Here is a 12,841-nt window from a genome sequence, read left to right on the forward strand (position 1 = left end):
GTGATGAACACTATGTGTAACTTGAGTACTCAGAACTTAGAGTCTAAAGAGAGGAACAGACAAGAATAAATGACAGGGTCATCACAAAGACCATGTGCCATGAAAGAAATCAGCTTAGAAGTTGATTTCTAAAAAAAGAGAAGAACTTAGAGGTTTAAGAATTTTAACTAAACAGTTTTTATAAGGAATATATTATGATCAGAACCGAACTTTGATGATTTTCAAAAATTCTGCAAATGAGCACATAGCTCACTATATTTTCAGAATTCCTTCTTTCAGGTCTAACAGGACACTGAATGTGAACGAAAATGTTGGCTCCCTTGTGTAAGATACTGAAATGCCGGACTGGTGGCAGGGCTAAAGTTTTGATGTCCTTAGGGTCCAATTAGTCAATACACACAGATAGCTGATTCAAACAGATGACCTTAATTTAGTCATATTCCTATAATTCCAGGCTTCTCATCTTGCATAATAAAAAGAACATAAAAATTCCACATATATGTTTTTAAAATTTTTAATCCATACATAGGTAGATTCATATATAAAAATTCTTTCGACCAATTTCCCCATTGCTCTTTTTCTTCTCCATGAAACATAAAGGCAAAACAAGTTGAACTACCCTAAGGACCTTGAGGGCACCAAAAACCAGGGCCAATTCATCACAGGATTCTGGAGATGCAAGTCACCTCACAGTCTATGCACTGTGGTCCTGTGTCAACTCCTTCTGGATGAAGGTAAAACAAATGACAGTTTTAAATCACAGACTGAATGCCTTGTGCCTTTTCTAGGTGAAAACATCACTTTCATAGCCAAAGTCAAGGCTGAAGATCTTCTTAGAAAACCCACTGTCAAATGGTTCAAAGGCAAATGGATGGACTTGGCCAGCAAAGCTGGGAAGCATCTCCAGCTGAAGGAGACCTTTGAGAGGCAAACTCGGGTATGGCCTTGAATCCCTTCCTGGCTCAGGGATGTGACTAGCTCATTCCTTCTGTGTGGGTAAGAAGTCACTTCAGATTCAGCTTTGAGAGATCTCAGTCCCAGAAAACACTCTGAACCCCAGTGTCTACATTATTTTGATTATCTTGCTGTGCTCAGGGACAGTGAGACATATGTACCTCCTATATTGAGATTGTTGTTTTGGACTCTGCAGATACAGTCACATCTTCAAACCAATGCTGAGTACTTTGGAAAATAACTGAAAGGTGATGGTCCCTTGTTGGCAAGGTAGGACTACAGCATGTCTGGGTATATTTCATTACAGATATACACATTTGAGATGCAGATCATCAAGGCCAAAGAGAACTATGCAGGAAACTACAGATGTGAGGTCACCTACAAGGATAAGTTTGACAGCTGTTCATTTGATCTTGAAGTGCACGGTGAGCCTTCTTATCTGGATAAATGTGAATTTGTTTTAATGTGGTGGGAAATGATGGAGAAGATTGCTAAGTATCTCTGGTCTATGATATCTGTATTCCTTCAAGCTCCCAGATAAGATATGATGACATTTTAGTTGCTGCTGAATGGATGTTTCAATGGCTGTCCCTATCAGGTTTGGAGATATGGTCATATGATTGTGAGGACACAGGATGCCCAGGGGGAAAGGAGAATTTCTTTTATAGGGACTAATGCCAGATGTGGAAGTTCTCTAGTTATACATTCTGCGTACAGCTCAGAGTAAACAAAACCGAGATAAATGTAAAGGCATACATAGAGGTTAGGGGAAACCTCCACTTTTATATGTACACAAAGGGAAAATCCATCTGACAGCAAAGATAATAAAATTAAGATGAATCCAAAATGGGATGTAGCTGCAAAAGACAAGTAGAGTGATTTTAACCTGGGCTTTCAAGTGGTGTAGAACTGAAGCTTAGGAAACGATACTTCTCCCTACAACCTGCTACCCGTTCCACATTTGGGGTGATGCCATTGGTCTTGGGTACCATAGCTCAACCTGGATCCCTTCTGGAGGAGAGTAACCAGGAAGACGAAGAACCAGAAACCACACTTTATCCAGCCCAAGTGGGTGAAAGATGACAGGCATAGTTGACTTCTTGCAGGAAGGGGAGGGCTCACACAAAAGAAGATAAAGGTCCTTTCTATGTACTCAGGAAGGATTTAGGCAGATTAGAATCAAAAGCTAGAAATTACAAAGTGGTGAATTTTGTCTTCACATTAGGATGAAATGTTTCATGAAAGGTATACAGACAGCCTGGGAAGGTTGTGAGATCCCCATTTGGAGAGATGTCAAGCAAAGGCTGAACGACTGTAGGTTGGGGAACTGTGGCGACTTCGCCATTAAGTGGGAATCTGGGTTCAGGCAGCACTACTTCACTTAGGTTGGATATCTCTGAAAGCCTCCGGGAGGCCTTTTTAAGAATATTAATTTATGGTTATCCCTTCCTGATTTGGTGAATCAAAATCTCCAGGAGGCAGGATCATGAAGCTGATATGTTTCTTAAGTTCCTTGTGACTCTAACAGGTAGGAAGGTCAAAGTAACTGCTAAGGTCCCTCCATAGGTTCTTCATGCGGGAGGACAGTGTCTTGGCAGCTCAGCCATTCAGCAAGACACTGCTCCCTCACCTGACTCTCTTCCATCTGATCAATTCCCATGCCCGTATAGGACGTAAACACAAATTTTCCTTCTTAATGGATATTTATTATATTGTTTTCTTTCCTTTCAAAGAATCTACCGGGACTACTCCAAACATTGACATCAGATCTGCCTTCAAGAGAAGGTAACTTCAAAAGGGGAATGTAGACAGCTTTTGTATAACATGAAGTGGAGGATTTTTCAAAGCACACCTCCCTTCTTCCACACCCCACGTGGGAACAACACTTTTAATGCAAACACACCACCTATTTAAAAGTTGGTGTTCTAGGAAAGTCATGTGTTTAATGCCCAATCAAGCATACACTGATGATTTTTTAGAATAGTCTTGTAATGAAGCTTCCATTTTTGGAATTTCACAGTTGCCTTAGAAAGATACACTTTCAACCTATTCATATGTGACTTCTTCCTTAATTTCATTTGTTTCCACAAAATGGCCCAAAGAGATAGTCAAAGAGACATGTTTCCTAGAACATCAGTTAAGTAACATGAGAAAACTTTTATTTTCATTGCTTTTCATCTAGAAATCACTTATGTACCTACTAAACCAGGTGGCCAGAAAACAACAATTAAGTAGCTACTTACTGAAGTTAGCACCGCATAATATTAGATGACACTAAATGGAATACACTGAGACAAGTGGCGTTTAGAATCCTGCAGTAGGACTGAGGATGTGGCTCAGTGACAGAGTGCTTACCTAGCATGTGTGAGGCCCCTGGGTTCAATGCCCTGCATTTCTCTCTCTCTCCCTATTGTTGAACAGCAAACTTTAGATATCTATTTAATTTAATTTTGCAATTGCCAAGCCTGAAAAATCAGGGAGCCAAGGAAGAAAAATGAAAAATTGTCTAGTCCTTGAGAAATGTAACTAGCACCTTGATACTATGTTACTCTTTATTTTTAATGATAGGATGATTATACATTCTTTAATGAGAGCATGTTTTGTTCTTCCTAAAACCAAATACGTGTACAATTTTGTTGAATAAGGAAAGTCATCCTAAATTAAAACACCTGTTGTTATGAAACGATTTATCTATTAATAGAAGGCATGTTTCCCTCTTAACTTATGAAAAAAGTCAAAATTATGATTACTTTTAAAGGGTATTGAATATCACCTGATCAGTTAATGATTTTTTTATTTGGAAAAAAAAAAAAAAGTCGAACTCCCAAATTCCATTACTTTCTTTTCCATCTTCCTCTTTCACCCCATATTTTGCAAATGTGTATGTCTAAAACTATGCTCGTGGCACATATGAGGACATCTCAGGAGAGAAAAACATAATCTACTGTTTTGTGCTTTAAAAGACTAGAAATGGTTTTACTTAAAGGCCCCTAAACATCTGCAATTTTGAAAACACCTTGCTTGAGTTTAATTCTTATGACTTACATATTATACACACTGTTTTTAAACCCGCAGACTCTTTTCTTAGAAACCATAACTAACATTTGTAAAGAGCAGGAAACAAAATCTTCATTAAAAAGTTAAAAATGTAAGTAAGTATGTGCCATTTAAATGTCAACTCCATAGCTTCTATATAGAGTTCATATGAAATCACAATGGTGGCTGCATGCCTAATTTAAGATGCATTTCTTTAGAGGAAAGTACTTTTAAAAACTACCAGCAAAGAGTTTATTAACAAAGATAAATTTTTTTTCAAAAACGCATATTGACAACGAAATTTAAAGATTGTAATTTAAAGAGCAATCCCTTTAAAACAGAAAGGAATGCATCTTTTCAAAAGCTCCATGCTAGTTTCATCTTTATGCTATGTTGGTATCACATTATCTGATTCATCTATTCATGGACACAAAGAGGTTACCTTTGAATATAAGGCTTTGTACTTATATATCTGACACGGGTACACTTCATCCTCCAAGCCAATCTCTGTCCTATGTGAATAACAGAGATCAGCAAAAGTCCTTTGCTTTTACACAGGTTTGTTTCTATGGCCCCCGACTTGCAAAAACAAAGAACTTTGTGTTGCTCGGCTTAAGTGCATTTGTGTTAGCTGGTTTTAACACAAATCCAAGCAGTTTTATATATGCAATCTACAAAATTGTGTCCTTTGAAACCGTAGAATGACACAAGCTCCTCATGTTTACTTTTCCACAAGTACATCCTCTGAAGACTTAAAATGTCACTTGTGTGAAAAGAAATAGTAGTTTGTGTTGATTTAGTCCTCGTGTGCCAGCACAAAATTGCATATACGTTATATGTAGAGTGTTTGGGGAAAACTGTCATGTATGTGTTAGCATTAAACCCAGTTCTGCTTTTCTTTTGTTAATGACAGTGGAGAAGGTCAAGAGGATGCAGGGGAACTTGACTTTAGTGGTCTCCTGAAACGTAGGTGAGAATCAAGTGATGGAGTGAGGCACTGTGGCCTGGAAATCTTTTAGACAGAGAAGTCAAGTTTAAAGTGAATGTTTTCCAAGGCATTTTTAATTCTTAAAATGTGTTTGGCTTATAAAATATAACAGAGTCTACTAAGAAAGACAGAGAAACAGCCATATACTAACCTGTTCAAGACTTCAGTTAATGCTTTTGAACTTTCTTTTGAAAAGTTCCTGAATTTTCATATGTTCTTATTTGGGGATGGGGAAATTTGAAAACTGAGACATAAGACTTCAATACCTAGAAGCCCCTAAGACAATACACATGATTCTTTCTCATGACTGAATAAAGAAAACCTCTATTCTCTGGGCTTCAGTGTTTGATAACTGACTGAAAAATTCATTTTACAATTTTGGTAGACATCTCTGCAGGTGATACACACACACACACACACACACACACACACATACACAGATCTATATTAAAATATTATTTATGATTTGCAATATTTCTTCAAATTTAAAACATTACTGATTTAAAGGTATACCAGTATTTTATAAATCACCAATCAATGAAAAAGTTGTTCCAAATACTATCATGACACTCTCAATTATAAGACACATCCTCATTCCAGAGATGTTTAGAATGTCCCTCAAATGCACATTTAGAAACAATAAAACATGGTAGTAAGATGGAAATAAATGTTTACTATTATCATTCAGACTCCCTTGACATTTTTCTCTTGCAATAAAAATTACAGAATTTTAGAATGGATCTTTAGCACATAACCATTTATAGGACTTTTGTCCATATATAAGCATATTACATAATATACTATACTATACATGTATACATACATTTTTACCAGATATTTACAACAGTGAAGAAGCAACAAAAGGACATTGGTTTTGTTAGATTGAACTTTATCTAACAAACGTGAATAATTCTAGATTAATATTTTAAAATAATGACACCAGTTTTCCTTGAGCTTTTCAGGTTTATTTTGAAATAAATGTTAGTGTTTATTTTTATTTCTAGTGCTTTCTATGGTTATTAAAGGACCAGAGCACAAATACTTATAATAAACTGGGCTCCTGTTTATTCTCAGTTTAGCTGGATGGTTTTATTCAAGTGAATGAAAAACTCATCCCTACTCTTCAACATTTAGGTTCAGAACAGGAATATTAACAAGTATGATTTATTAATTACTGATGGAAATTAGTCAATCAATAGACATGGCAGTATCAATACATCTTTCTCCTTTGAATGTTTCAAATAATCATTACTTTCAATAATATTTATTAATTCCCCATGTGTATTTTTAAAGCAATAGTATATGAATAAATGAATCTCACTCTCTCTTATTCTATAGATGTGAAACCAAGGTCCAGAGACATGGAGTGACTTACCCCAAGTCACGCAGAAATTAAAGGCAGGGCAGGGACCCAAATCCATGTTTCCCTTTTCTAAGTTAACTCATTTCCTATGACTCTATAAAGAAACACTACTTCAAATCTGCCCTGGAAGCTGGTGCTTGAGTTTATAATGCACATTGATAATATAGGTAAGGCAGAGTGGTTTTTATTTAACCCTATAATCATTTATTCTACAAGGGAAATACCAAATGCTTTGTGCAGAATACAATGCTAGGTGATATGAGGGAAAGAAATCCAGCTCCTGGCACAGAGAAAGGAATGAATACATATTTGTAGTAGGGAGTAGGGGTGGCAAAACACGGATCTGAATCTCAACTCTACCACCTACTAATTCTGTGGCTCTGATTAAAATACATGTTCTCTCTGAGATTTCCTTTCCACATCAGTAAATGTGAAGAATAAAAATGACTTAACAGACATGGTGAAAATTAAAATTAAGTATAAAAGACCTGGCTCATAGTAGGTGGCAAATCATTTTCCTACTTCCACTAGGAAAGTGTTCTGTTTTCCTTCAAAGAACTTATAATGAAATCACTCACACACACAATCAATCAACATGCGATAGTACATTATTAAATGTCATTGTCTGATTAAAAAGGAAAAAAACAGACTGGTTCTACCACCAGTTTGCAGAAGGAAAGAAATCTAATTATAAATGACAGAAGAAAAATTATTAGGAAAAAAAATTGACATGTCTTCAGTTCTCATTTTCTCTACATCCCCTAAGTAAGATTTGGATTCATAATTAGATTGTTGTTAACATAATACTATGTCCATTTAATATGCTATACTAATCCATCATCGTAACTTCAGATGTGATGTGTTTTCCTATTAATGTGTGAATTGCATGTTTTCACTATGGTAATGACACACGATTACCATCCCACTTGTCCAAGAGTGTGTGGCAAAATGAGTCTCATTACAGCCAACATCTCTGTACAAAGAAAAGATCTCCCTGCCCTGATCAGAGTCTATTTCAAATAGACATTAGATAAATCAGGGTAAATCTTTTGGGCTGTATTCTGTTGTGGGATTAGACCTATATAAATACTTGAAAGTCTTATTCTACATAAAATTTCTATAAATGCTTTATAGTTCACTAGGATCATCAAGTTATAGAAATTTTGATGTAGATGAAAGTACTGTGGACATTATATAGGTCTATCCCAATGATGGAAAGGAATCAGAAATTTAGATTTTTCTCCTTACTGCAACTTAACATAACTATGCAGCTAGTTTCCTGTGCAGCCACCATGGTAAGTAAAGATCCGTTCTAGAGTTAAGGAAATGCTACAGGTGAAGAGTCTTGACCTCATGTTCTAGTACATTTCCAATTTGGAATACAGTGAAATGATGGAGAGAAAAAGAAGGAAAAAACAAGAGGTCATTGGTACTCTTATACAGAATTTGATAGGGAATGTGGTACAGTGGCATTTATCTTGGTGTTTTATGTAAATTGTTGAGGATGATTGGTTTTATCAATCTACCAAGATTCATAAAACAACAAAATCAAGAAAATGATTATCTTTGTTATTGGTTTGCTTTATATAAATATTCACCCCAAGGATCTAGGTATGTCACAGTGTTTGGCTTGCACCTCCTGTTAGTTATTTAAATTATATATAGTTTGATATCTTTAAATCTGTCCAACAATATCAGGAGGATACTTGAAATGTTCACGTGTGTAATTCTTCTTGATTAAAATACAAATTTATAACAATCTGGTATGGCAGAATTTTAAAGTTTGGGGACTATATTTGCACTGGAATGTGATAGATAATAAAGCATAAAAATATTTTTCTCCACAGAGAAAAAAATACACACATTTTAAGTGTAATTCCTGCAAGACTTCCTATTAAAATATTTTGAAAGATGGGAATGTGAAATGTAGACTGCTTGCAAATCTGGCAAATTATTACCAATATTCCAACCTTGGGACATTTATCTTGAACTTTTCAATTTCCTCATGTTAATAGAGGGTGAATTTTCATTTCAGTAAGATGAAGATAATGCTTCTGGCTTGAGTTTTTCGAGGCTCATTTGCCTAATGGTATTGCCTAATCCTTCCCGTTAAGATGGACCAATGACCTCTCACTTCCATTTTCCAGGAGATTGGCCTTAGTAATCTCCTGTCCCACTGGGTGAAAAGATTTGCATGACAATATAAAGTGGAAATTAGATATTTAGAAGCTATTCTTGCTAAAGTCACTCTGAACTTCATGTGAATATTATTTTTTCCTACCCTTTCCCATAAACTTTACCCATGATGACAACCCAGAATTTCCCTCTCAAAGTACAAAAGAGTATAAAAAGAAAATCTAAAACAGGTGTGATTAATGTGACAAAGCAACATAAGTAACCCATCATTACCTAACCCTATAGCATGAATCTCTTTTCACTCTGATGTATAAGATGGATTGGCCAGTTGTCTGGAAAATCGTATCCAAATCCAATGTTAAGAAGTCAGTGTAACATTTCCAAATTAACCAGATAAAAAGAGTTAACTAAGCTTAAAGAAAATTAGAACCATTTAGACAATGAAGAAAATTCATTTAAATTATATTTTGCATTTATACTATGTCCCTTTTCTTAAAGTCTTTATCCCAGGGAGTTTTGAAATAAGGGAAAACAAGGGCATTTTAAATACTACATATATATTTTATATGTTCTTTAAATGTCCTATACATTAGTCTGTGATCAAAATTTGAGCTTATAATTTTGATAATTATCCTAAGAACACGCTTTTCTAAACCATTTTCAGTTTAACATTTACATGTTCATAATTCAGCCTTAACCTGCTTCCAAAAAACTTCCAGATAGATGAAAATGATTTTTTAAAAATTTCACCCTTCTTTGCCTCTGCCAATTTAGAAAAACAAGTTTCTTTTAAAAAAAGAAAGAAAAAATAGAAAAATAAAAGTCCTCATGGTAGTTTCCCTTTTTTAAAATATAAAAAACAACAAAATGTATATATTTTACTAATATGCAAGGGGAAATGCTACTGGTAAAAACCAAAGATTTGAAATAAATGTCTTTGTACCGTTATGTACATCAAAAACATAGAAAGAGATCGTTTTTCATTTCTAGGTCAAAATTTAAATCTTTCAGTTCTTCATCCACTTTCAGAATGAATGCAATACCCATATCTTAGGTGAAAACCGTTCTTTAAGTTTCTCAAAATCTCACTTTCCATTAAATTTTGAACTGTTTTCAGTATATTTCCTGATATCCTCTGCTCCCCTAAAAATGTTTTTAATTAGGAAAACGAAAGTATTAATATAAGCGCATATATTTGCTGGTCTATTTATCGGAGGCGTCTCCAAAACCATCTGCCTATCAGGCTCAAGGGCCTGGGTTCGATTCCCAGCGCCTCCAAAAAAGAAGTGGGAGGGCGAGGGGAGTAAGTCAAGTCAACTAGACTTGGCGGCTTTAAACACCCAGGGTTTAAACAGAGCTCTTAAAGCAACCGAAAAGTCGGACAGGGAACCCGACCTTCCGCGTCTTTAGGAGTCAGAGCAGCTACTAAACTAGGCAATGGTTGTCCCCGGATAGGGAGGTGAAGCAGCAGGAGGAGGAACCCGAGGTAGACGTCTGGGAGCTGCTGAAGAATGCGAACCCCAACGAGTACGAGAAGATCGCTTTCCAGTACGGCATTACCGACCTGCGCGGCATGCTCAAGCGGCTCAAGCGCATGCGCAGGGTGGAGAAGAAGAGCGCAGGTGAGTGCGCGCGGGGCGTGGCCGCGCGGGCCCCAGGCAGGTGCGCTGGGACGAGGTGTCTGTGAAGCTCCCGCTGTGCTTCTTCCCGCCTCCCACTGGGGTACCACCTACCTCGTGGAATGGAGTCGTAAATGTCCGCTGCCACTGGGAACTTCTCAGCGGTTCCCTTCTTTAGCCTCCACCTCCGCCTCGCTGACTTTCGATTCTCACTTAGAGGAGAATCTGCGTCTCTTTGTTTTATCACCATATTCTTACAGTCCTTTGGTTTTGGGAAGTCCACCTTTCACGCTCAATACGTTTTGTAAAGCAACCATGCGTCTCCCCGGGCATCGGAAGTGGTTGTAGTTTGTTATGGTTTGAAAAACCTTTGTGAAGAGGGAAAAGAGAGAAAGGAATACATTTTAAGTAGATCATTAGCTCTTCAATTTCCTGTGCTAAGTCGTTGTCAGTTGCCTGTTTGGTGATACCTAAATCCCATTATTGTTTATTGTTTTGATGATGTTCAGGCAGAATTTAAAGACTCTTACTACCTCTTTTTAAAAATCTCTGTATTTCTACCCACATCCCCCACCTCCATAAAGGTAGAGAAATATAGAAGTGATTTTGTTTGGTTTTGTTTACATTAGCAGTCATTACTACTGTCTGTACTCAGATGACTGATAGATAGATAGATAGATAGATAGATAGATAGATAGATAGATAGATAGATAATGTAATGTCCAGGGGTTGAACCCAAGTGTTCTTTACCACTGAGCTACATTCCCAGTTCTGTTTATTTTTTATTTTGAGTGAGGGTATCACTAAATTGCTGAGGCTGGCCTGGAACTTGCAATCTTCCTACCTCAGCCTCCTGAGTCCCTGGGATTACAGGCATGTGCCATCTCACCTTGCTCTTATACACATATTGATTAAATTCATAGTATATATACACACGAATTAACACATTTTTGTTGCTTCTATCTACCAGCTTTTGCAAAAATTCTTGATCCTGCATATCAGGTTGATAAAGGAGGCAGAGTAAGGTTTGTTGTGGAACTGGCAGATCCAAAGTTGGAGGTGAAATGGTACAAAAATGGCCAAGAAATTCGACCCAGCACAAAGTAAGTGAGCTTTGCAAGTCTCAATGACAAAAATAAGTAAATCAAAGTGTTTAAGTAAATCAAAGTGTTTAACTTAATTTTCTGAGAATACAGGACTTTTTAGTTAAAATGCAAAATCATATGAAGGGAGAATAAAAATTTAGTCACTTCATGTATTTTGTGATTACTAAAATCATAGTATTATATAAAATAAACTTCACTTTATGTTTAATTCTATACAGACTATTTCAAGTGATTCCCAGGTATGGTTTAGTGTCACTACAGGTTATATGTAATTATTTAGGAGATTGCCAAACTTTTCCTAGTTTTTAAAATAAAATAAAAAATTTTTGAAATACGTATTTGATATGCCAGTTGGGAGTCATACCTCATAATTAGATGACTTTTGTTTTTTGAAAATAGTATCTGTATTTGATAATGGTTGAATACCCTCTATATTCAATTCAGGAGCTATTTTGAGTGCTGTTAGAACTGTTTCATGTTGAGATCTAATGAAATGCAGGTCTAAGCCCATGTTTTATTATTTCTTGGCTCTCTCCCAAAGGAAGTAGACAAACTAATCCCTGATGTCTGATGGTATCTCTAGTCTATTATGAAACTACTTTACAGAGATCCTCCTCAGCCTGAGAGATTTTCAACTCCAGTATATTTTTTTAAGTTAACAAGAGCCACGTGTACATTGATAAAAGACTTTAATCCCGGAAATCTGTCACTTCTGGAGTACAATTAGGTGGTTTCCAATTTCTTAATGTGATCATGCCAACAGAGTGACTTTGTAATAATAATGTTTATATCTGGTGCAAAAATCTCATAAAGACAGCCTGGAGTTACCAAAACATAATTTTATTTGGTGAGTTTTATCCAGAAAACAGTGTTGAAATATTTTGTTCTTGAAGTCTTCAATTTGAAAATTTCCAAACTCCAACTACATTTTCTAGTCTGTTATAATGCTGTATTATGCCCCTCCATAATCCAGGTCACAGAATTACATTTTGTTGTCTTCTTGGCTTCCTGTTTTCTTTTTCTGAATACTCAAATGCTTTCTTAATAGATGTCAACTGTGATATGAAAGCATGGGTTTTTAGGCTCACAAAAAGTCATCACATTGTGTAGAATTACTACCTCCGTAGTGATTAAAGTCATATAATTCCTAAATTAAACAAGCATTATGCACCTGACAGTCTGCTGTGTACCTGTGCTAGGCAATGAATGAAATACATCAATGAATAAGATTAAGTCTCTGCCCCCCTCATAAAGTACTTCAATTGATCTTTACAAGAATGTGCAGAGTTTATGGGAAAGGGGAAGAACTGCAAAATGAAATTGACCAAACTATGTTATGGGCATGTATGAATATATTACAATGAATTTCATTTTATGTATAACTATAATGCACAAATTAAAAAAAAAAGTAAATTAATAGAAGGAAGACCAAAAAGGTAGAGGAAGAGAATTAGGGGGAGGGAGGAAGAACTGAAAAGGGGCAGTACTGGGATTGAAATGGAGTAAATTATGTTATTATGATTTTATGAATATATTGAAATTAACCCCATAATTATGTATAAATACAATGTACCAATAAGATAATCTAGAAATAAAGAATGTGCAGAGTTAAAAATCTGACATTCTAACCCAACCTGTT

General features: G+C 35.9%; 1 protein-coding gene across 5 annotated transcripts in view; it reads left to right on the forward strand.

The window, feature by feature from the left end:
• Positions 1–12,841, forward strand: part of Mybpc1 (myosin binding protein C1) — an 82,720-nt gene that overhangs the window by 30,437 nt on the left and 39,442 nt on the right. For all 5 annotated transcript variants that reach the window (XM_047551251.1, XM_047551247.1, XM_047551250.1 and 2 more), the window contains 6 exons: positions 789–937; positions 1,262–1,379; positions 2,688–2,739; positions 4,904–4,960; positions 9,933–10,099; positions 11,067–11,199. In XM_047551251.1, coding sequence (XP_047407207.1) covers positions 789–937; positions 1,262–1,379; positions 2,688–2,739; positions 4,904–4,960; positions 9,933–10,099; positions 11,067–11,199 — 676 coding nt within the window. The remainder of the gene's footprint in view (positions 1–788; positions 938–1,261; positions 1,380–2,687; positions 2,740–4,903; positions 4,961–9,932; positions 10,100–11,066; positions 11,200–12,841) is intronic.

Source organism: Sciurus carolinensis, chromosome 4, assembly GCF_902686445.1.
Source record: "Sciurus carolinensis chromosome 4, mSciCar1.2, whole genome shotgun sequence".
Taxonomy (NCBI): Eukaryota; Metazoa; Chordata; class Mammalia; order Rodentia; family Sciuridae; genus Sciurus; species Sciurus carolinensis.